A 20959-nucleotide genomic window follows, 5' to 3' on the forward strand; every position below is an offset into this window, starting at 1 on the left:
CAATGTTACGAACATACCGTAGCAAAACACCCAGCCCTAACTAGCGTGCCCCATTAATCCGAGTGGAACACCTCATCATATCATCCTCAGGATCCCACGGGGGTATATTACCGATACAACATCTAATTATATCCACCCACTGGGCAAAGCCCGGTCCGGACTCAATCACAGCTCGATCAGCTCAGTCGGAGTCTCTCGCGGGCCAAACCTAGAGGCTAGAGGAGATGGCTTCGATAAATCGGCCAGCTAGCGGCATCAATAAGGCAGCCAACAAGCTGTCCTTGGATTTCCTCAACTTAAGTCCGTCGAAATATTCCTATCATTGACCTTCGAGCGCACTTTGTTTTTCTCAGTTGATTGATTTTACTTTCCCTGCTTGACCAGTTTACATACCAACCTTCACCATGACCGCGTCTTTTGCGCCAGAGCCTTTGAAGACCATTGGTAATGTTCACCGGAATTCCTTTTCTGCCAGAGGGCATGCTTGATACTGATAGTCTGCCTCCAGAGTGGAACAAGCTGGGGACGAACATCATTGAAGGTCTGGCCTTCCTTCCTAGCGACCTGGAAAGGTCGAACCCTGCTGACTCTGGCAGTCAACGGCCATGTCGAGTCGAGATACAGTGCGCAGACCGGCGAGTGGTCTGCTCCGGAATTTGTCAAGGACCCTTATCTGAAGATTCACGGCCTTGCTCCTGCATTGAACTATGGTAAGCAAATGTTCTAGACGCTCTGTTTCAGGAGTGCTAATATTACATCCAGGCCAACAAGCCTACGAGGGAATCAAAGGTGAATAAAGCTGCTGTCAAGATAATTCCCTCCAGAATGAATCTCGACTAACCTCTGGCAGCCTTCCGAAACCCGCAGGGCGAGGTCCAGATCTTCCGTCCCGACTTCCATGCCACCCGGTTCGCGCACTCGTCCGCCTTCGTTTCCATCCCACCAATGCCGAACGCTCTCTTCGTGCAATGCGTCGAGCTGGCCGTGTCGAGGAACGCGGAGTTCGTTCCCCCGCATGACACCGAAGCGCTGCTGTACATCCGGCCTGTGGTCTTCGGCTCAGCACCACAGATTGCCCTCATGGCTCCGTCGGAGTTCACCTTCTGTGTGTATGTAGCCCCGGGCAACAGCTACCATGGCATCCGCCCGCTCGACGCACTGGTCATGGATGAATTCAACCGGGCGGCGCCGAAGGGCACCGGATCCGCCAAAGTCGGAGGCAACTATGCGCCGGTGATACGATGGCAGGACAAGGCGCGGGCGCAGGGCTTCCCCTTGACGCTGCACCTCGACAGCAAGACGGGGACTGAAATTGAGGAATTCTCGACGTCAGCCTTTATCGGCGTCATTGCCGGCGAGGAGGACAGCCGGGTGGGCTGTCGGCCGACGCGGCTCGTCGTGCCGGAAAGCCAGAACATCATCGACAGCGTGACGAGCGACAGCTGCACGCAGATCGCCAAGTCGCTTGGTTGGATTGTTGAGAAGCGGGCGGTAAGCTGTCCTCTCTCTCACACATGCTCTCTCTCTATTGACCGGCTAGTTACTAACGCCGACAGATCCCCTACGACTCCATCTCCGAATTCAGCGAAGTCATCGCCGCCGGCACAGCCGCTTCTCTCGTCCCCGTCCGCTCGATCAGCCGGATCACGACGACGGGCAAGACGACGACCACCACCAAGGTGACGTACCTGCCGGGCGGCAACAACGCCGAACCGGGTCCGGTGACGGCGAAGCTGAGCCAGCTGCTGAAGGATATCCAGAAGGGCAAGGTGCCGGATAGCTTCGGCTGGTGTTATAAGGTGCGGGCTTTATAGGTATAAAATTGTAAGATAGATAGATACGCAGAATGGAAAGAGGAGCGAAAGAGGGATACAATTTTTTTTGTTCTTGAAAATCATATGGAATACCAATAGTTTTGTTACTTTTTTTTCAGTCTCTTTTTCCAATTTCTTCGGTTCTCTTCATAGTAGTAGAGTACTTCCATCTATCGTATCATAGTACTGTCCTAAGTCTTTTTTTTTTTTTAAGAAAAAAAAGAAATAGAAAGAAATAAAAAAAACCGAGAAGGAAAATAGACGACACCAGCACCTCATTTCCTTCTTTATTAAAAGTAACAGAGAATAACAATAGTTTGTTCCTTCCTTTTCTTACATTCTTTTTTTTTAAGTTCTTTTTAGTAGCAGTAATAGTGTAGTCATGTTGTCAAACAGGTAGGATATAGCTCTAGTTTCTACTTTCTAAGTAGTTCTCAGTCCAGTCAAAAAAAAAAAGATGGATTGTCTTAATTCATTATTTACCGCTTCTCTCCATCTAACTCTGTCTCCATCCACAAAAATTGTGAGTAAGTAGTTATAGGTAGTAGTAGAACACTTTCATTCATCGTATCATAGTATGCAAACAGAGTACAGTACATCAACTCACAATTTTAGAACGATTGAATGGATATTCAAATTATCTTTTGTCCTTGTTCTTTATATAAACTCCTTCTATGACGAATAACTCCGACGGATGAGTGATCCAATACTCCCGCGGAAAATTGAAAAAAGAAAAAAAAAGGAGAGAAAAAGCAGAAGTGCAAAAACACTATCTCCATATATCCACAAATGAACTGAAGTAAAACAAAATGAAATAAACTGAAATAAAAAGAACTGGTCCCTACCCATGTCCGTATCCGTATTCATACAGTATCCCGTTATCGAACCTTCATACATGCAATAGCAATATGCAGTATGCAATGCTTATATATAATGGAAATAAAACTCCTCATCAAACGCCGATCCTGCCTCTCCCTCACCATTACCATCACCACCTTCAACCTCACCTTTATAACTCCGATACAGATCGCGAAATGCGGACGACTCGTCCTCCAGCAGCGCCGCCGGACTGCCCAGCTCGATCAGGCGCCCGGCGTCCATGACGGCGACGAGGTCAAAGTCCATGATTGTGTCGAGGCGGTGCGCGACCGCGACGATGGTGCGGTTCTTGAATTCGTTGCGGATGATGCGTTGCATTAGTTCGTCGGTGTGGACGTCGACGCTGTATACCCATAATATTAGCATTTGTTCTATCTGAGGGAGTCGACAGGAGTCCTACCTGGCAGTAGCCTCATCAAGGACCAAGATAGAGCTATCTCTCATCATCGCCCGCGCAAGACACAGCAGCTGCCGCTGTCCCTGCGAGAGCAGTTCTGGCGTGACTACCGTGTCGAGACCGTCGTGCTTAGCAACGAGATCCCATAGATTGACCTTGATAAGCGCCCGGGTAATGACATCGTCCGTCCGCAACTCCAGCGGATCGACGTTGTATCGAATCGTGCCGTGCAGCAGGTACGGATCCTGCGGCATGGCGACGATCCGCGAGCGGATCTCCTGCCGCCGGATCAGGGACAGGTCCAGCCCGTCGATGAGGATGGAGCCGCTGTCGATCTCGATCATGCGGAAGAGCGAGGCGATGAGGGAGCTTTTCCCGCTATAGTCACGAAACTGTCAGAATTGTTCCTGAGAATAGAATATGAGGGCTGCTTACCTTCCGCTTCGCCCGCAGATCCCGATTTTCTGCCCGGGCTTCACCTTGAATGAGATGTTTTTTAGTACCGGGGAGTCTCTGCAGCGTTTGTCAGAGGAGTTCTAACACCAAATTCTAGGTCTAGCAAAATAACTTACTTGTACGAAGCTGTCATATCGCGGAATTCAATCTGACCGCGGCTGGGCCATTCCGGCGGCGGTGTCTGGCTCTCCGAGACGCAGTTCTCCGACTCAGTTTCCATAGTGAAGCTTCGCACTCTTGAGACGGACCCGACGGCAGTCTCAAGCAATGTCCAATTCGTGATCAGCTGCTTCAGACTCGCGCTGAAGCCGACGATGTTGACCAGCGCCAGACCGATGAACCCCGGGTTGGTGTGCCCCTTCGTCGCCACGGCGATGATCACCAGGATCAGCGCGATGACCCCGACAATCAGGTCCAGGACAAGCCCCAGCCAGCGCTGGACGCAGAACAGCAGGTAGAAAGGCCGCTGCGACAGGTTGAGCGTGTCGTTGTTGCGGCTGAGCAGCCGCTTCTGCCAGCCGAAGGCGCGGATGGTGACCAGGCCGCTCAGCGCCTCGAGGAAGTTGGTGAACAGCGCCGATTTCGCCTCGATGTCCATCAGCCGCAGCTGCCGGGACGTCCGAAGGTAGAACAGCTGGACGATATAGACGATCAGGATGGAGAAGGGGATTGCGGCGGCGACGTATTTGCCTGAGACGGCGATCACCATCGCTTGCGCGAGCAGGATGAACAGTGCTGACGAAGTCAGATGGAGGTCACAGCAGATACAAGGGCTCTGATTGGAATACTTACTTAAGGCAGTGTTGATCAATGCCAACGGCAGTTCCATGTCAATCAGCTCCATATCCTGGCTGAACCGATTCGTTATGTTTCCAGTGTCCGTAGAGGTGAAGAACGACATTGGAGCACTGATATTAAAGTCAGCAGGTGGAATAAGTCAACATGTGCATGTCACTCACTTCAACACGGTGGTCAAGAGTCTTGCGTGGAGGATCCTGGACGCGCGAGGCACCATCACCATGACCAGGTAACTGGACTAAGTTAGCGATCATCTTTTTTCCTTTGCAGGGGAACATACCAGCAGGTCGAGATGAGGGAAATAATCGTCAGAACAGCCAGCAACAGGTATATCAGGAAGTAGTAGAGCGCTCTCCCGTTCGGGTCGGTGTCGTTCTCCTGCGCCCACCAGTTGGCCCAGACCTCTGCAGCGAGTCAGCAGCATTCTCGATTGCGATCATAATGAGAGGGTGACTTACGAGGAAATGCCGTCCCAAACCCGTAGAATCCGCACAAGATAAAGAACAACCCCCAATGCACCCATCCAAACGTCTCGATGTAGTACCCATACACAGTGATGTCTCCCGCCGTGTTCGGGGGCGATTTCCGCTCCGACTCCTCTTCGGCAGCTTCAGCCAGGGTGAAGACCTTGGAGACTCGCATCGCCGCGTTGGTGGCCTTCCGGGCGAGCTGGTTCCTGTTGACCGGCTTCGGGGTGGGTGCCCTGCGTCTCAGGTTGAGACTGCCGATGTACCCGCTGCTCATGTACAGCTGGTTGAAGGAGCCCTGCTCGACCAGGCGGCCGTCCTTTCCGAGTGCGATGATATGGTCTGCCGCCGAGAGGCGATGGACTGATGTCGTTAGCTTCCAGTCTCACGTAGGCAGATCAGATGGAAACATACCTGCGTTGGTCACCATAATCACCGTCATATCCGGCCGTCTCAACAATCCCTGCGGGCCTAGCAGCTCGTCGAAGACCGTCTCCTCGGTGTTGGCATCCAATCCAGCCAGGATGTCGTCGAGGATGACCACTTTCTTCCGGGAGTAGACTGCTCGTGCAAGTGCCTACCACGTCATTAGCGAGTGATGCATTAGAAAAGCGACGTTAGAACGGATTCAACCAACCACACGCATCTGCTGTCCTCCGCTGAGTGTCGTGCCCTTGCTTCCGATCTTCGAGTGGTCTCCGAGAGGAAGCTGCTGGATATCGGTTTCCAGCGCACACGCCGACAACACCTTGCGATACCATTTCTTGTCAAATTCGGAATCACCAATGATATTCTGCCGGACTGTCCCGTTCGTCAACCACGGCTGCTGTGCACAGTACGCCGCTTCCGCAAAGTCCACCTGGATCGTCCCCGATCCGTACGGCGTCTCGCCGAGGATGGCATTCAGCAGGGTTGATTTGCCGGAGCCCACTGGCCCGATGATCATGGTCAATTCGGAGCGTCGGATCTCGCAGTTCAGATTACTGAAGGCCATTCGATCCGGCTCCCAGCCGGCGCTCGCGTTCTGCAACACGACACAGCTGGGTCTAATCCGGCCGTATTCAGGCAGCGGCTTCAGCTTCGCCAGTTCGTACACGTAGCTGTTGCGCACGATGGATTTGCGGACGGCGGTTTTGGGGAAGGATATCTGTCCCATGTCTGCGTTTTCCTTCCGTGTTCGCCGGTCGTTTCTGCTTGTTGAGTTGATGTACACGCGGATGCGCTCGAAGGAGCCCACTGCGCTCATCACGCCGGCCAGGGTCTCGATTAACACCGACACCGGCGTCAAGAGCAGCTGGATCAATGCCAGGGACGTAAAGACCTTCTCTGTATCCAAGGGAGAATACCCGTTGAACTTGGACAAGAGAGTATACAGTCCGAACGCGGCGACGGGCGTCAATGCAGTCGAGGCGTACGCTACAGAATTCATTAACTTGACAACTCACGAGACTTGATCAGTTGGTGACAACTTACTCAAGTTGACCACCTTCACCAGCAGGACTCGGTAGCTCCAGGAGGACTTGATCTCCTCTTCTCGCAACTGGCGGATCATGGCAGAGACCTTGTCGACTAAGCCGGACATTTTGACCCCTTTCATCGTTCCCAGCATCGACGCGGTCTGGGCAACCCGAACCTGGATCTTGTCAAGCCACAGCTTCTGCAGGTTTCCTGCGTTGGAGGCGACTTTCACGGCAGCGGCCGTGCAGCCTATACAATTCCTTAGCTGCACCTCTGCGGAGAGCAAGGTTGAAACATACCTGTAGTCACGGCGGCGGCAGCGATAGTGGCCAGCTCCAGCTGCCCCTGAAGCAGCCAAATCGACAGCGCGATCTCGACAATGTCAGCCCACAGTTCGTGGATCTGACGCAACCCGGTGCTGATTCTTTCCACATCTGCGCTCATCAGGGTGACCGCATCAGCCTCGTCGAGACCGACAGAGCTCAACTCCAGCGTCCTCTCATAGAGAAGACTGACGAGGCCTGCTCGCAGCTGAGTGACAAAACGATACGTCTTGTGCTGGGAGAGTGCTGTCGATATCTACCGACCATTCAGTATCGGTTCTTTGTTTTATATGTATGGGGCTGACTTACGGCAATGCCGATGTATACCAGGGCGGTGGCCCCGATAAGCCCATAGCCGATCTCGATCCGGTTGGCATAGTCGAATTGCACGACGTAGCTGATGGTTCTCTCCACAAGAAAGGGCTGGCAGAACGTAAAGCCCGTCAGAGCGAGCCGTGGGATAATTCCCGCTGCCAGCATCTTCCCGTAGTGCATCATACAGACAAGGGTAAACATGTGCGGCGTTTCTTTCCACTTGACTGCTCCCAGTCAGTCAGAAGCAGTTCGTGGGGGAGTTCTTCAGTCTTACAATTCTGCCATCTATCCCGCAAGTCAAACTCATCCGGATTCGCAGCCAGCGCCTTGTCCACAGGAATCAACTTCTCCAGAGTCAACAAACCCATATAGCCTTGTAGCAGCAGCGGATTCAGCCACCAGAAGAAGGACCGATCGAATGGTCCGACGATGGCTTCTGGGGGATACTTCGCGTATTTGGAATAGAGGAGCTTCCTCTTCGGGGTGGACTCCAGTAGCAGAAGCGATCCTTTGCAGATGACTGAGACGAGAAAGGTCGTCGCAACGACATTGTTGTCCGGGATCCCCCACAGCGTGCGCGTCCGGGCGATGTCGAAGACGAGAGTGATAAACAGGAAGAGACTGAGGAGCGTCGAGGGCCGCACATTCCGGGAATGCTCGAGATGTGAGAGAAGCGCCAGGCCGAGGGCGGCGATGAACGTCAAGGCTGTACATGCGATCGACGCTGACGTCTTTGGTGTGTCTGCTTTGTTCAAGAGGCCCAACAGCGCGAGCTGGATGATGGCGTATGCTAGAAATCCGACCTATTTTAAGTCAGCAGTGAAACCTCTATACAAGATATATATGTATAGACATATAGGAATGGGTGTTGGCAGTCCTACCAGCTTCGCACGATGCAAGAGCCCCGTATGCACCTTCGTGTGCGAATGTTTGAGCAGATACCATAACCGGAAGGGCAAGAGCAACAGTAACAAGCCGAGCGGGATGATGGTCAAGATCGTCTCTTCGAAGAGCAGCGTGAAATCGAATCCTCCCCAGCACGCTGGATTGACTGGTCCGAACAGATTTTCCGAGGATACCGAGCAGGACAATGCGATGTCGGATGCCATGGCAGCGATGATTTGGTTGTAGAGCCGGGGAACAGTGTCTGTTTCCCAGCAGCCTGACACCCAGAATGTCAAATCTATCACTTCAGGACATAAGTACTATCTATCATAGAATAGAATAGGATAGGATAAGATAGGATAGGATAAGTCAAGGCAAGAAGACTCGGTCAACAGACCTGCCTTCGATCGATCCAGCTGGCCAAGAGGCGAGGCTATCGCCACAGCAGCCATAGGCTTCCAAGGCCCGGTGGTCGAGGCATGCTGACGAGAGGGGCTTGTAGGATTTCCAAGGCTGGATGTCCAGGTCTCCAGGATGCCTCTGCCGTATTCTGATGAATTACTCAGTCAACGGTATGACAGTACCGTACATGTTACCTTACAGTAAGTTACATAATTTCATACACTAGTATGCAGTATGTAATGTATGTAATAACATACAGCCGTCGAACACTGTCCTCCCAGTGGCCCCATGAGGCCATGCCAACACCATATGGCATATTAACTAGGTATCTAACACTGTAGAGCTCAGAATTAGATTAGGTTTCAAGCTGCTTACTTCTATAATTATCTTTGTGATCCTGTACATTACTAGTTCTAAGACTTGCAAGGGAAAATATGGATGAAAGCTCCAGTTAAAAAAAAATACTCGATCAATTTTCTTTTTTTTTCTGAATATTGGAAAAATTACCTACATACTCTATCTAATCAATTGAATTTCTTAACCAGATTTTCACATTTCCATGCCTCCCTCATCGTCGCATTCATCTTCAGTCTATCTTGTCACGGATCTTGCGGTGAGCCTGGCGTGGATCAAGAGTTGGCGCCATCTTGGGGGCCGGGGACCGGGCAAGGGTAGGTCATTCTCAAGACCCAACGGCCCGATGGATTGATCGATCGAACCTTCTAGCGCGGCGCTAGAAGATCACGCCTTGTCTAAGGTATCAGGTTTAAACTCAAGGTTGGCGCACCTGAGGGGCCGGAGTGCGGAGTACATCTCCGTATGTAGGGCTATTTTAGGCAAGCGTGGGGCCCGTAAGGCCCTCACGTGCTTGGCGGGATTCACGGTGATTGGGGCCAGGGCGCCACCGCATCATCAACAACCCCCATTTCAAAACGAGAAGGGATTAGTGCGATCGATCAGAGGGTACTCCCTGGTTATCTGATTGCGTAGATGCCTAGAAACCTTAAAACCTTGGAGAATCCGAGTTTCTCGGTTAAAGTTTCAGTCACACTTGGCGTTGGCAACTTGGCGGGGGCTGCCGAGCACGCTCCTAAATATGGCCTAAATCTATATCTGGCTCTTCCCTCTTCAGGCGGGTTATTTTTCCGTCTCACTCCCGGCCCTTTTGCCCCAGTGGAATTGCACCAGCCGCAAGCACGCGGCCGGGGATCCTAGCTTCGACGCCGTTGTTACAAGTGACCATGGAGGATTCTACTACACCAGGATTGGAATAAGGTTGCCATGGGCTGTCTCACGATCATTGCCAAGATGCACAATCGTGCGTCTCAGAAGTTGGTTGTACCTTAATCGGACACCAGGCGGTTGTATCAGAAGAATTCTCCGCTCGTGCTTCGGGTTCGGCTCGCTTTGCAGATGCAATATCCAGCTGGACTCGGGACCATGCATGTAAGCCGCCAGAACCGCCACGGTCCGTTCCATAATCGTATTCATTTGCGCTGGCTTTCTATTTCAGTAAAGAGTTGGGTTAGGGTTAGGAAAATAACTCTGACTATGGCGCCAATCTGCCTCCCGCGATCGTCATGGTATGATCGTCTATCCAGAGCGGGTAAAAGGTAAATGTACATACTCCGTAAATAGAGTGATTTGCGTGGGGCGATCCTTTTTCCCCAATAGGCATGTCCAGCAGAGATCTTGAGGGCCAAGCGGGCTTCTTCACGGATCCTGGGGCGAAACACAACAAACACCTCTTCCTCATATTCCGTAGACCAAGTAGATCGTCATGCCCGTCCACATGACAAGATTGGCTTCGGATCGAATCGAAGGATTACCGGGCCGGATTTCCGCACGAGATCTAACTGCAACGTTTAGCCAGCTTCTTACAATCTGAGGGCTGATGCCGTACTCGGATCTATAGTCAGTGCCATACCATCAGCAGACTTGAAGAAATCCACCATTTTTCCCGATCAACAGGGGGAATCTCTCAGCCATACCGTATTAGTGGGTCTCTTGGCGTTTAATAAGACGTCTCAATAACCGCTGGTGAGCACCGCTAAGGCCGCGCCGCCGGCAGCGCCGTCAGCGATAAGAGCGCCAAGAGACAGCGGAAGTAGACTTCGCTTGTATTGTCTGTCAGTAGTTCGAGTCTATCAGCGGCCTTGTGGAGACGGGCAGATACAACGGATTGACTAAACGGAGGTGTCTCTGGATGATCGAATCAGAGACGCGTTTAGTCAACACTCAACTCTTGAACGCAACCTTCGATACGGAGTACTGCGGTTGTGAGCTTATAACTCACCCCGTTTCCTCCGTCTGTCTGTTGGATGTTATGTTTAACTGTTAGCCCCAGGGGTTGCCCGGTTGTTTGATTCCTTATCCATGTCCTTCCCCAGAATACATTCATGTACCACGTTTCATAGCGGATAACAAGAACCCCCACCTGCATGCCAGAGATACAACACCCAATTGTGCTTTTTTTTTGGATTCTGAGGTATCTTCCAACAGCCTGATCGTTCAGGACAGCGCTAAGGAATCTGTTAGGTCTCTATAAGCGCCTCATCTTGAAGGTGTCGACATATAACCTCGACACCTGCGAGCCTGGTTTAAGAAGCAGTCGAACATTGCATTGAGAGAAGTGGTTGGCACGAGATCATTGATTGATAGTGCAACTATTGCAACCACAGAAAACTGATAATCCTGTCTGCTGTCATATACTCCGTCAAGTTGAACTGAACATTGGCCATCAGATTAGGGTCCAACCCTAACCATGAGCCGGGTCGTCGAGCAGTCGCCCAAGCCCGGCAAGGTGCAGCGGGCCCTCGTTGCGTGCCAGGATGCGTTGGGGTACCTCTCGCAGCCCGCAGCATCCGCCACGCTGGACTTCATCTACGTTGACCGGCTGCTGTCGACGATCGTCGAGCCCCCCTCGGACGCAAAGCAGAAGAATGGCCGCCGGGGCGTGGCCATCGTCCGGCAGTGGATGATCGAAGACGGCCCCGGGGTCGCGCTGCTGGAGATCCTGGGCCAGCTGCTGTGGCGCGTAGTCGACATGAGCAGCGACCAGGTCAAGAGTCTGCGGCAGGCCCTGCAGGCGAATCCGCGCTATCTGGGGCTGATCTACGACTCCCGGTCGACGGAGATCGTCCTCCAGCGGATCGAGAAGGTGCGGCAGCACAAGATGAAGGCCTGCCTGGACTTCCGGAACAGCTTGGTAGGTTCGTGTGCGTGTGCGTGTGCCCTGCCCTGTCTGTTGCTGTCAGCTAGATTGACTAACGAACTGTACAGACTACACTCCTGATGGCAGCCCGACGCCGGACGAGGCGCCACCGCCATGGTCGCCCCCGAGATCGTCGGCGCAGTTTGTCGGGCCTCAGGAATACTTTCCTGTCTGCCAGGACGAGAAGGCTGCCCTCGCTGAGCCGGTGGCCTGGGACCCGTCCCTCTCCTACAACGGTCTAATCAAGTTGCGTCCGGCGACGATCAACTACCGGGGGCTGTGGACGAATGAGTTGGAGAGAGATCTGCTCGATTTCTGTATGTAGCCTTTTTCTTCCCTTCCAGCACATGGCTCATGCTAATATGTGTACGCAGATATCAACATCTTCGCCCCCGGCCAGACCTTCCTAGAGGCGGAGAACACCTACCTCGACCTTCTCAGCATCGCAACGCGATCCGAAAGCACGAGACATGCGGTCTTCAGCCTCAGCGCGTCGTACCTGAAGGACTACTCGCTGGCAGGCACAACGCGGTACGAGTACATCAACCACCGGTACATCGCACTGGCGGCGCAGGTGCTGCAGCACGATCTCAGTAACCGCGACTCCCCCGAGAGCAGCCTGGCGACGGGCATGCTGCTGGTGCACCACGGCGTGGTCAATGAGCAGGAGGCCGAGATGTGCTGGTCGTGGCACATCAGCATGATCGACGCCTTCCAGAAGGCCGGCTGCTTCGACCCGGCCTCGCAGCCAGCCGTCTACATGACCTACCAGCTCATCCTGGCCCTGACGACGCAGACCACCGGCCAGATCCTCGCTGGCCAGCCCACAAACTGCGAGTGGCTGCTGCAGTGTGACTTCCGCGAGTCGCAGCGCATCTGCGGCATCCTGGGCATCTCGCGACGCATGCTGAGCCTGATCTCGCGCATCACCGACCTGGCGGTGGAGACGACGTCGACGTCGGAGGAGAAGCTGGCCAGAGTTGAGGCGATTGAGGACGAGATCCTGATGTTGGACGACTGGTCCCAGACCGCCACAGGCGAGGCGTTGGACATCCTACTGCGCATCGCCAAGGCGTACCAGTTTGCTGCCAGAATCTACCTACTCTGCCGGGTGTTGGGGTGAGTTTTATCCCATAGGCTTTGTCTCGTCAATATCTAACGAGCTTACAGGGCAACGCCACTCCACTCACGAGTCGCCTCGCTGCAAGCAAAACTCTACGAACTGGTCCTCTCGCTGCCAGTGGAAGGCCCCTACTACACTGCCATCTACCCGCTATGGTGCTGCGTCATCGCGACAGTGGCATCGACGCAAGCCGAGCACGTCGAGACGCTGTACGAGCGACTGCACAACATCCGCAAGAGGAACAAGGGGGTAAGTCTGCCTGACCTCACACGACCATGCAGGACTCTGACTAACTGATCTGCTCGCTAGAACATCGGCCCCGTCCTAACCTGCATCTCGAACCTCTGCGCCTGGATCCAGCAGCACCCTTTCACCAGCACCCGGCAGCCCGGGTGGTGGGAAGAGATGCTCGAAGCGCAGCCAGCGAGACTAAAAATGTTGAGTCTGGGCTGATAGCCCTATTGCCCACCTACTCTTTGTCCTTGGGAACGGAACGGCACGGTGCAAGGTCTGGCGCTCAGGATATAATGGATTGGAATGGACGTCTTTTATATAGATACGATACCTACTGCTGCATTTTGGGTGCATTGGTTGATATGGTTCCTGTCCTTGCATTTATTTTCATTTAGGGAGGGTCATGGCGAATGTTTTTTTTTTCACAAAGGGGAGTTCGGATCAATCCATATCTATTTGGATATCTAGAATATATAGATCTCGACAGAACATAGAACAAAAATCAGAAAGATAAAAAAAAGGAAAGAGAGAGAAACTAATAGAGATAGACACATTTTCACACATACACCCACACAGACAGACAGGGAGAGAGAGAGAGAGAGCATTGAAATAGCGCAACCACTACTTAGGTACCTAGCTCAATAGGTAGTTAGTAGCTTACTACTAGAAGACGTACATACATAAGTACAGTGCATACACATAAGTACAGTGCATACATACATATCTCACTCACCAAAGTCCTTGTACCGTCGTTGCTGTACATACTTGTAGGGGGAAAAAAAGGAAAAGGAAAGGAAAGAAAAGAAAAGAATGAAAGAAAATGCATCACACTACGCAAATCTCTACAAGGCAAGTCCCGGGAAATACTGACTGGAGAGAACTACAGTTTTCTCTCTCTCACTCGTGAAGCAAAATCGGGTGGTTATTTATTATCTATTACCCGAGACGAGACGAGACGTCAAAGGGAATGTAAAAAAAAAAACATATCATATCGACCCATCATCGTCTTTTTCATTTTTTTTTTGCCTAAGTCCTGTCAAAGTCAAAGTAGGAGTTCTAACTAAGTTCGTAGTCAAAATAAATTAATAGATCGTTTCTCGTCTTCATGGGGGGTTTTTTTTTGCGTGGACGGAACAGAAGGAAGGGAAGAAAAAGGGCGCGGTGTTTTATTTATTTAATCTTGTCGAAGTTAACAATCACAATAACAATAGATAAATATATTGATTTTTTGCAGTAGTTCATTTTCTTATTTAATGACCATAATGATAATAATAGTCATAAAGAACTAGTTAACTAGTTTTTCAGCTCTAAGAGTAATATTAATATATGTAATAATCTATCAATATTGTGCTGACTGAAAAAGAAAAGAAAGGTATCATCATTCTCATCTAGTCTAGTCAACTGCGATCATAGATTATAGATATAGATATATTCATATATATTGCAAAGATTAGGCAGGACATCGTCATGATCCATTCATCTTCATCGAACTCATCGTCTTTAGAAATTAGCCGGTCTTAAGGGTTAGCATCTCAAACCTGTGGCGTCACACCAAACCTCGCCGCGCGGAGACGCTCTGACTCGATCGACTCGGCGATCGCCCGGCGGATCATCTCTTCTTCTTCGTCGTCCACGGCAGGATGAGAATGAGAGGCTGCTGGTGCTGGCGGTGCTGCTGGAAGTTCTGCTTGTAGGTCTCCTGGCAATTCTGCAGGCAGTTCTACTGGCAGTGCTGGTGATCCTACTGCTAGTGCTGGCAGTGGTGCAGGGGCTGATGCTGGTTGAGGTGCTGATGGAGGTGCTGCTGCTACATGCTCATAAGGAGGTGGTTCATACGCGGGCGGGCCTCCCTTCTCTCTTGCGCTCGAGGGAAAAGTGCTTCGTAACGAGGAATATTGATCTCCGCCATCTTCGTCGTCTTCGGCCCGCACCGTGCTGTGGAAGCTGATACTGACTTCCGAAGACGGTCGACTGCCCGACGTTTGGACGCTGTCCCGGCGGGTCGTCTCTGCTGCAGAAGCGGCAGCCATAGAAGCAGCCGCAGCAGCAGAACCAGGTGGGTATGGCCGCGACAGGCTGCCCTCCCGTCGACCACCCTTGCGCCTCTCCTGCGCCGACTTCCATTTCTCCAGGGAATCCGGCGGCTCATTTCCCCGCTCGTTCCATCGTTTGATGATCTCCTGCCGCTGCTCCTCGGTCGAGTCCTGTACGCTCTGGTGCCCCTCCATATAGCGCGTGGCCACAATGTAGCTCTGCAGGCTGGAGCCAAAGTATTTCTGCACTTCTTCGTACACGCCTTTGAACGAGTAGGCGGGGATTCCCCAGATAGCTTTGCCTTCTGTTAGCCCCGTAGTACGTTCGCTGGACGATGAATCTACCTGCACCCGGCTTGAGGATCGCTCCTCCCAGTCCCTTCCCAATGCCTTTGAAAAAGCCGCCCACTCCATCTTTCTTGGCCCCTCGAATAGGCTGCGTGACGATTCCTGTGATACCGTCATAAAATCCGAGACCCAATTCCTAAGGTATCATTAGTTAGAATTCTATCAAAGAAGGTGATTGCTCCACGTACTTTAGTGGCAGTTTTGACTCCGCTGTGAAAGCCCGTGATCTTATCCTGTTGCCGGACAGTGTCATCTCCATATAGTCTTGGGGCATTCCGGAAGCCCTTGGCGATGCCCATTGTAAAGTCTAGCGGCGTCTTGAGGCCGACCTCAACAATACGGCCCATGCCTTTGCCCGCGCCCTTGGCTGCATCGGATGCGATCGAGTCTCTTGGCTGATCGGATGCCAGCGGGCTTGAAGATTCTGCAATACCGGTTTTGGATGTTGCAATGGTTTCCTTCCCGGTGACTTCTTTGTAGAATCCGTACGCGAATGACTGCGTATGCCGTCAGAGTTCAGGACCGAATATTGCTAGAGGCTCGGTCGACGTACTTTACCTGTGGACTTCTTCTCTTTGCGAGATTTCTTCCCTTTGGGGTCATCGACAAGGCTCGAGGTTCGCGAATGGGAGGATGAGCGATCATCGTAGGAGCCGCCATCACGAACCGAGGCAGAAGATGCAGCAGACGCAGATGCAACAGACCCAGAGGCCGCAGGTGCAGCACCTCCTTCGGGATTGCCCTCTATAATCGAGCTGGCAACCTGGACGGGCAGATCCAAAATGCCCAGCGCAAGGCTACCGATGGAGCCCAAAAGCGCACCCATACCGCCGGAGATGGGATCGAATGCGCCCTCTTCTGTGACGTACTCCCGGATGCGAACCCTACCAACAGTTAGAACAATCTCCTCATATCATCAGGCGCAATACTGACGGTCTAAGGTTGTTCATATTCAACAGCCCTGCATTCCCCAGCACCGTCGCAGCGAGTGCACTCAGCCGCATCCGACTTTTCTTCACCTTCCAAACGGCCTTTGCAGATGGGAATATACTGCATCGGAATTGATCGATGTTCAGCTGGTCTTGGAAGCTATGTGCTGCCGCTCTGGCGCCATCCTCCGCGCGAATAGCCTTTCCCAACTCGCGCGCCCGCTCGACTACGTCGGGCCTCAAAGCTTCAAGGATTGCTTCCGCGAGATTGTCGGCTGTTAGCTGCTTGTGCGGGATGGGCGAAGGCCCTGCCCCCGCCCGTTTGATCATGGCACCCCAGAACGGCTGGTCGCCGAAGAATGGCACCACGACCGTGGGCTTATCGAGAGCGATGCCTGCAGCGGTGGTTCCAGCACCGCCGTGGTGCACGACACAGGAAACCCTCTGGAAGAGCCAGTCGTGCGGACAATTGCCAATCAGGAAAATATTGGGGGGCACCTCGATGGAGGCTCCAAAACCACCCCATCCCTTTGACACCAACGCTCGTTGGCCGGTTTTAGCTACGGCTTCGAAAATCAGTTTCGTCATCCCATCCGGATCGTCCACCACGATCGAACCAAAGCCGATGTAGATGGGTGGAGGTCCGGCGGCAAGGAACTCGGCGAGCTCCGGGTCGGGTGTATATGTAGATGCGAGACCAAGGAAGCAGAACCCGGTGACGGAGATGTGAGGGCCCCAATCCTCTGGCTTGGGGATCAACGCTGGCGACCAGCAATACGTAACAGGGATCCGAAGCCGGTTTAGCACGCCTGTGGCAGACAGGGACGAGAGTGGTTCCAAGCCGAGAGACTTGACTCTAAATCGGTTGATCAAATCTCCGAGGCCTTGCCAAGTCATCATTTCGACCAGGGAGTAGCTGACGAAGTTGGATGTGCTCGGGTTGGCATTGGAAGAGCGAATGTTTGCCATCGGATGAGGAAACGCCGTTGTAGGAGACCACGGCATGCTACAGACAGTCAGCTAGTTGACCTCGGCAAGGTGCATGTGAAGCGGGTGACACACGTGAAAATGATATGCAGCGGAATACCGAGCTTCTCGGCGATGTGGATGTGAGCGAAACTGGGAGGGTTTGCGATGATGGCGTCGGCAAGGAACGGCCGCTCGGAAGGATCATCGCTGCCATACACGCCGGCAGTGTACTTGCGCAAGCCGTTGCCCGGCTCGATGCAGGACCTCCAACAGCCCTCGAGGATTTCGGAGATCTCCTGGCGTCGCCGGCTGATATCGCCTTCTGTCACTGCCTTCATCGACGGAACCAAGTTGGGATTCTTCACCATGAACGCCATGAGCTCGGCAGGGTCGCCCCCAATGCTAAAGAACTCCAAGCCATTCTTCTCGACGAATTCTTTGAACACCGGATGGGTGGCGAGACGAACTCGATGCCTGTAGGTGTTCTTCAAGACTAACCCCAATGCGACAAAAGGTTGCACGTCGCCGCGAGATCCCACCACGTGGATGACGACGTTGAGTGAAACGGGCGAAGGTTGATCCAGCGGGACATGGCTCCGTGTGCGGTGATCCTGCTGTTGTTCCAGTCGGACGTTCTCTAGCTGTCGCTGCAGAGCCGGTGCAAAGAGATTGGAGAGGCGTCCGGATTTCTCGTTCAGATAGATATCTATCCTGCCATCGTCTTCAACCTGTCAGCTGTTCGTTCGCAACAGACCCAACCGCAATGCTCACCTGTGATCTGAGCCTGCGTCCTGATTCCATCTTGCGATATCGCGATCGTCCCCTCCTCGCCGTAGGCCGGGGGCGGGATGTCGTCGAAAGAGGAAGCGTAGTCCTCTGCTGGATCCAAACTGTTGCCGTAAGGAATCGTCAATTTCGACATCGAAGAAGAGAAGCAGATACATACCTTTGTCGCACTGACGTGCTCGGTTCGCTGTTTCTCCAACTAGACATTCGCGCCTTGGAGCCACTCATCTTGATCAGCGTTGATACAGCGTGGTAAGAGATCGAGGCAGCAGAGGCAGCATTCTGCTGTGGTCAGGGTTGTAGATTTGTGCCTGAATATGACGGCCAGTAAAGAGTGGTGGCTTAGAAGTGATAATCAGCAATCGCAGCGTCTCACAAGATACTCCGTACTGACAGACTGCCTGCAGAGGGGCTGGAATGCGAGCCTGAAACTCGCCTGTGACTAGCCGGACATGGGTAGTCGAGAGCGGCCCCTTGGACGATGCTCGTCGAAGCTTGTTGGACATGCGATGGAAATCCAATGAGCAAGCGAGGTAAAAAAAAAAAAGAAAGCAACTAATCGTGGACATCGAACAAAGACTGACTAATTGGATTGCATTCTGGTCCATGTTGTCTAGCGCGGGGGCTGGACGATCTCAGCCCCCAAGTAAGCGCCCAGACTGGGCCCGGTGCATAACCATCACCATCACCATCACCATCACCGCTGGATGGGGGAAATCGCTAAACGAGCTGCTGGCCAATATTATATCTTCTTCAGACATTGAATTTATGCACGGTGAGCCACTGCAGCAAAGAGGGAAAAAAAAAAGACTTTTCAGTCTTCTGACAGTAAAACCGTATTTGATATTTGCTTATCGCTTAAGAACAAGGCAAGGCACGTGCCCACCGCCTAAACTTACTGCCCAGCCCTAAGATTCCCTCGTACCTACCTAACTAGGTAGGTACTAATTTGTTAGGCACGCAGATAGCAAGAACGACCTACCTAAGGTATACAAGCACCTTAAAAAAAGAAAGAAAGAAAGAAAGCAAAAAAAAGGGTGTTCATACTCGACGTAGTTATCAAGGTAACTCCAGATCGGTTCTTCATAAGCAGTGGAAATATGGCAATCCATCTCATCTCATTCCTGATGGCCGCAATAAGGCTTTCCCTGTGGAATGGTAGAATGAATTGAAACGAATCCCTAAGTACATCACATCTATTCATGCAGAAAAGGGGGAAAAAAAAATCTGTTAACTCTTAAAACAAAAACACGGACCGGCTTGTTTAAACGGATACTCCGTAGATGGGCGTCTCTTTCATCGTTTAATCAATCAACAGATCAATCAATCAAATCAAATCAACTTGCCGAACAAGACTGTCTGAAGCACAGCAGTAATATAGCTTCTTTTTTTTTCTTGTTGTCAAATTAAACGTACGTCACGAGCCTCGAGTCCATACTATTCCCTCCCTCAGACTTGCCGCTTCGCAGGCTGTACGTGCCGGCCTGTTTGGCGCTGCTGCGAAACGACCAGGTCGCAGCCGCCCATTGGCCGTCGAAAGCGTAGCCGGGATGGAACACGGCCAGAGAGACTACGGCCAACATGATCATGGGGCCTTCCAGCGCCATGAACAGGCCCTGATCGTTGGCGATGCTGCTGGCGAAGCCGTTCTCGAGCTCTGCGACACGGAAGGAGGAACGGATGATGATGGCTACGGTGGCGATGGCGAGACCTGCGGAAGTTTACAGTCAGTGAAACTTATCAAGAGCGATCGAGGTGACAAGAGGCAACGTACTCCACAGGAAGGCCTTGAACTTGAACGTTCCCGTGACGTAGGTGAAGACCGGGTTCCGCTGCGTCGGGGCCTTCTTCACGCGCAGCGCAAACTCGAGACACAGAACCGAGAACAGGACCAGCGAGACGACCTGGAAGATGAGCCCGCCAAGCATGATGTGTTCGCCGAGCTTCTCGTCGTCGGGCGCTCCGCCACTGGCCGCGATGGCTCCTCCGGCGGCCTGCAGGATCAGACTGATAATGTCGCACGTGACGAACACGACGGAGTATGTCCGCGGCTTAAAGCGCGACAGGTGAGCGCCGTAGACGGTCACAATCCGTCCCAGGCAGAGGTAGATGGACGCGGAGAGGAAGGCTGGTGCGATCGTCAGGGTGATCAGGTATCTACTTCAGTCAGGTATGCTGATACAAGAATGCACTCTGACACGCGAGAACTGATCAGATTGTAGGACTCACGCAAAGAAAGGCGGCTTGATGAACTGGTTATTGTGCATGCCAATACGGGCGCCGTAGCCGATGACCTCCAGGATGAGCCCACCCACCATGCCTGCGAGGAATCCCCATGTCCGCCACCGGATTCCCAGGAAGATGTGCACGATCAGGAGGAACATAAAGATGGCAAGGTAGGTGGCATTTCCGGCCAGGGAGGGGACATATCGGATATTGGCGAGGATGATGGGGCACGTCTCCAGCGTGCATGTACTGGGAGGATATTCCTGCAACAAGGCAGTCAAGTTGAGGGCGGAACTCATTGTGAATGTGAAGGTGTTTGCAAATACAAACTACCGGTAGAAGTATCTATAAGGTCGTATTTACGGAGGAATGAAAGAAAAAGATAGAAAATGATCTAGAAGAATGATAAAGCTATCAATTGCAAAGAAAGATGGCGACAATCGAGGTCCAAGAAAGGCATAAAAGGCATGGAACAGGATGCCAGCATATATAAAATCCATCTGAGGCAACCACATTCTAATGATCCCCAATATCCGTTTCATCTTGTCGCTACTAACATCGGGAGCATCCCGACCTACGCTCGCGAGGGCCACAGCCACGTAACGTTATGAACTAGGGCCGAAGTATCTAATAAAAAAAAAGTGGAATTGCGAGTGCGGGATGATGATTCGATGGTGATGGGGCTGTCAATCTGGAATCTTGGATCGAAATGACGACGCCCGGTCTGTGTCCCGCGTTCAACCCTAATTGATGTCTGGGTTCTCCAGTTGTAATACTTCGTATGTACGGAGTAGGTAATAGTAAGCATACGGAATTTCTCAGCCCGGGAGAACCCTTGTTCTGTTCATTTCCTTCTAGAAGGCTGATCTCCGTACTCGCCCTGCTACAGTTCCTAGCAGACAC

General features: G+C 52.3%; 6 protein-coding genes across 6 annotated transcripts; 2 read left to right on the forward strand and 4 right to left on the reverse strand.

Moving 5' to 3' along the window:
- Positions 1–404: 404 nt before the first annotated feature.
- VTN77DRAFT_9042 (uncharacterized protein) lies at positions 405–1814 on the forward strand (the record flags this gene model as incomplete). Its single annotated transcript, XM_069425607.1, has 6 exons — positions 405–444; positions 509–541; positions 597–710; positions 763–789; positions 851–1491; positions 1557–1814. 6 exons carry the CDS (start codon positions 405–407, stop codon positions 1812–1814), a joined length of 1113 nt encoding a protein of 370 aa, XP_069274261.1.
- A 924-nt stretch (positions 1815–2738) lies between these two features.
- VTN77DRAFT_9043 (uncharacterized protein) lies at positions 2739–8016 on the reverse strand (the record flags this gene model as incomplete). Its single annotated transcript, XM_069425608.1, has 15 exons — positions 2739–3036; positions 3094–3468; positions 3526–3603; positions 3663–4281; positions 4339–4454; positions 4506–4577; positions 4625–4748; positions 4803–5174; positions 5226–5388; positions 5449–6227; positions 6285–6518; positions 6569–6848; positions 6902–7131; positions 7182–7710; positions 7789–8016. 15 exons carry the CDS (start codon positions 8014–8016, stop codon positions 2739–2741), a joined length of 4497 nt encoding a protein of 1498 aa, XP_069274262.1.
- A 1328-nt stretch (positions 8017–9344) lies between these two features.
- VTN77DRAFT_9044 (uncharacterized protein) lies at positions 9345–9685 on the reverse strand (the record flags this gene model as incomplete). The annotated part of the gene is made up of 2 exons (XM_069425609.1): positions 9345–9480; positions 9537–9685. The coding sequence occupies 2 exons, from the start codon at positions 9683–9685 to the stop codon at positions 9345–9347; spliced, it is 285 nt and encodes a 94-aa protein (XP_069274263.1).
- Positions 9686–10958: 1273 nt separating this feature from the next.
- VTN77DRAFT_9045 (uncharacterized protein) lies at positions 10959–12984 on the forward strand (the record flags this gene model as incomplete). The annotated part of the gene is made up of 5 exons (XM_069425610.1): positions 10959–11418; positions 11477–11725; positions 11783–12527; positions 12579–12780; positions 12841–12984. 5 exons carry the CDS (start codon positions 10959–10961, stop codon positions 12982–12984), a joined length of 1800 nt encoding a protein of 599 aa, XP_069274264.1.
- Positions 12985–14297: 1313 nt separating this feature from the next.
- On the reverse strand, positions 14298–18058 carry VTN77DRAFT_9046 (uncharacterized protein; the record flags this gene model as incomplete). The annotated part of the gene is made up of 8 exons (XM_069425611.1): positions 14298–15094; positions 15144–15282; positions 15335–15643; positions 15700–16030; positions 16080–17081; positions 17138–17765; positions 17816–17934; positions 17991–18058. 8 exons carry the CDS (start codon positions 18056–18058, stop codon positions 14298–14300), a joined length of 3393 nt encoding a protein of 1130 aa, XP_069274265.1.
- A 1178-nt stretch (positions 18059–19236) lies between these two features.
- On the reverse strand, positions 19237–20355 carry VTN77DRAFT_9047 (uncharacterized protein; the record flags this gene model as incomplete). The annotated part of the gene is made up of 3 exons (XM_069425612.1): positions 19237–19541; positions 19605–19987; positions 20060–20355. The coding sequence occupies 3 exons, from the start codon at positions 20353–20355 to the stop codon at positions 19237–19239; spliced, it is 984 nt and encodes a 327-aa protein (XP_069274266.1).
- Positions 20356–20959: the final 604 nt, after the last annotated feature.

Source organism: Rasamsonia byssochlamydoides (genome assembly GCF_041956645.1).
Source record: "Rasamsonia byssochlamydoides strain NRRL 3658 unplaced genomic scaffold VTN77scaffold_80, whole genome shotgun sequence".
NCBI classification, from domain to species: Eukaryota; Fungi; Ascomycota; class Eurotiomycetes; order Eurotiales; family Trichocomaceae; genus Rasamsonia; species Rasamsonia byssochlamydoides.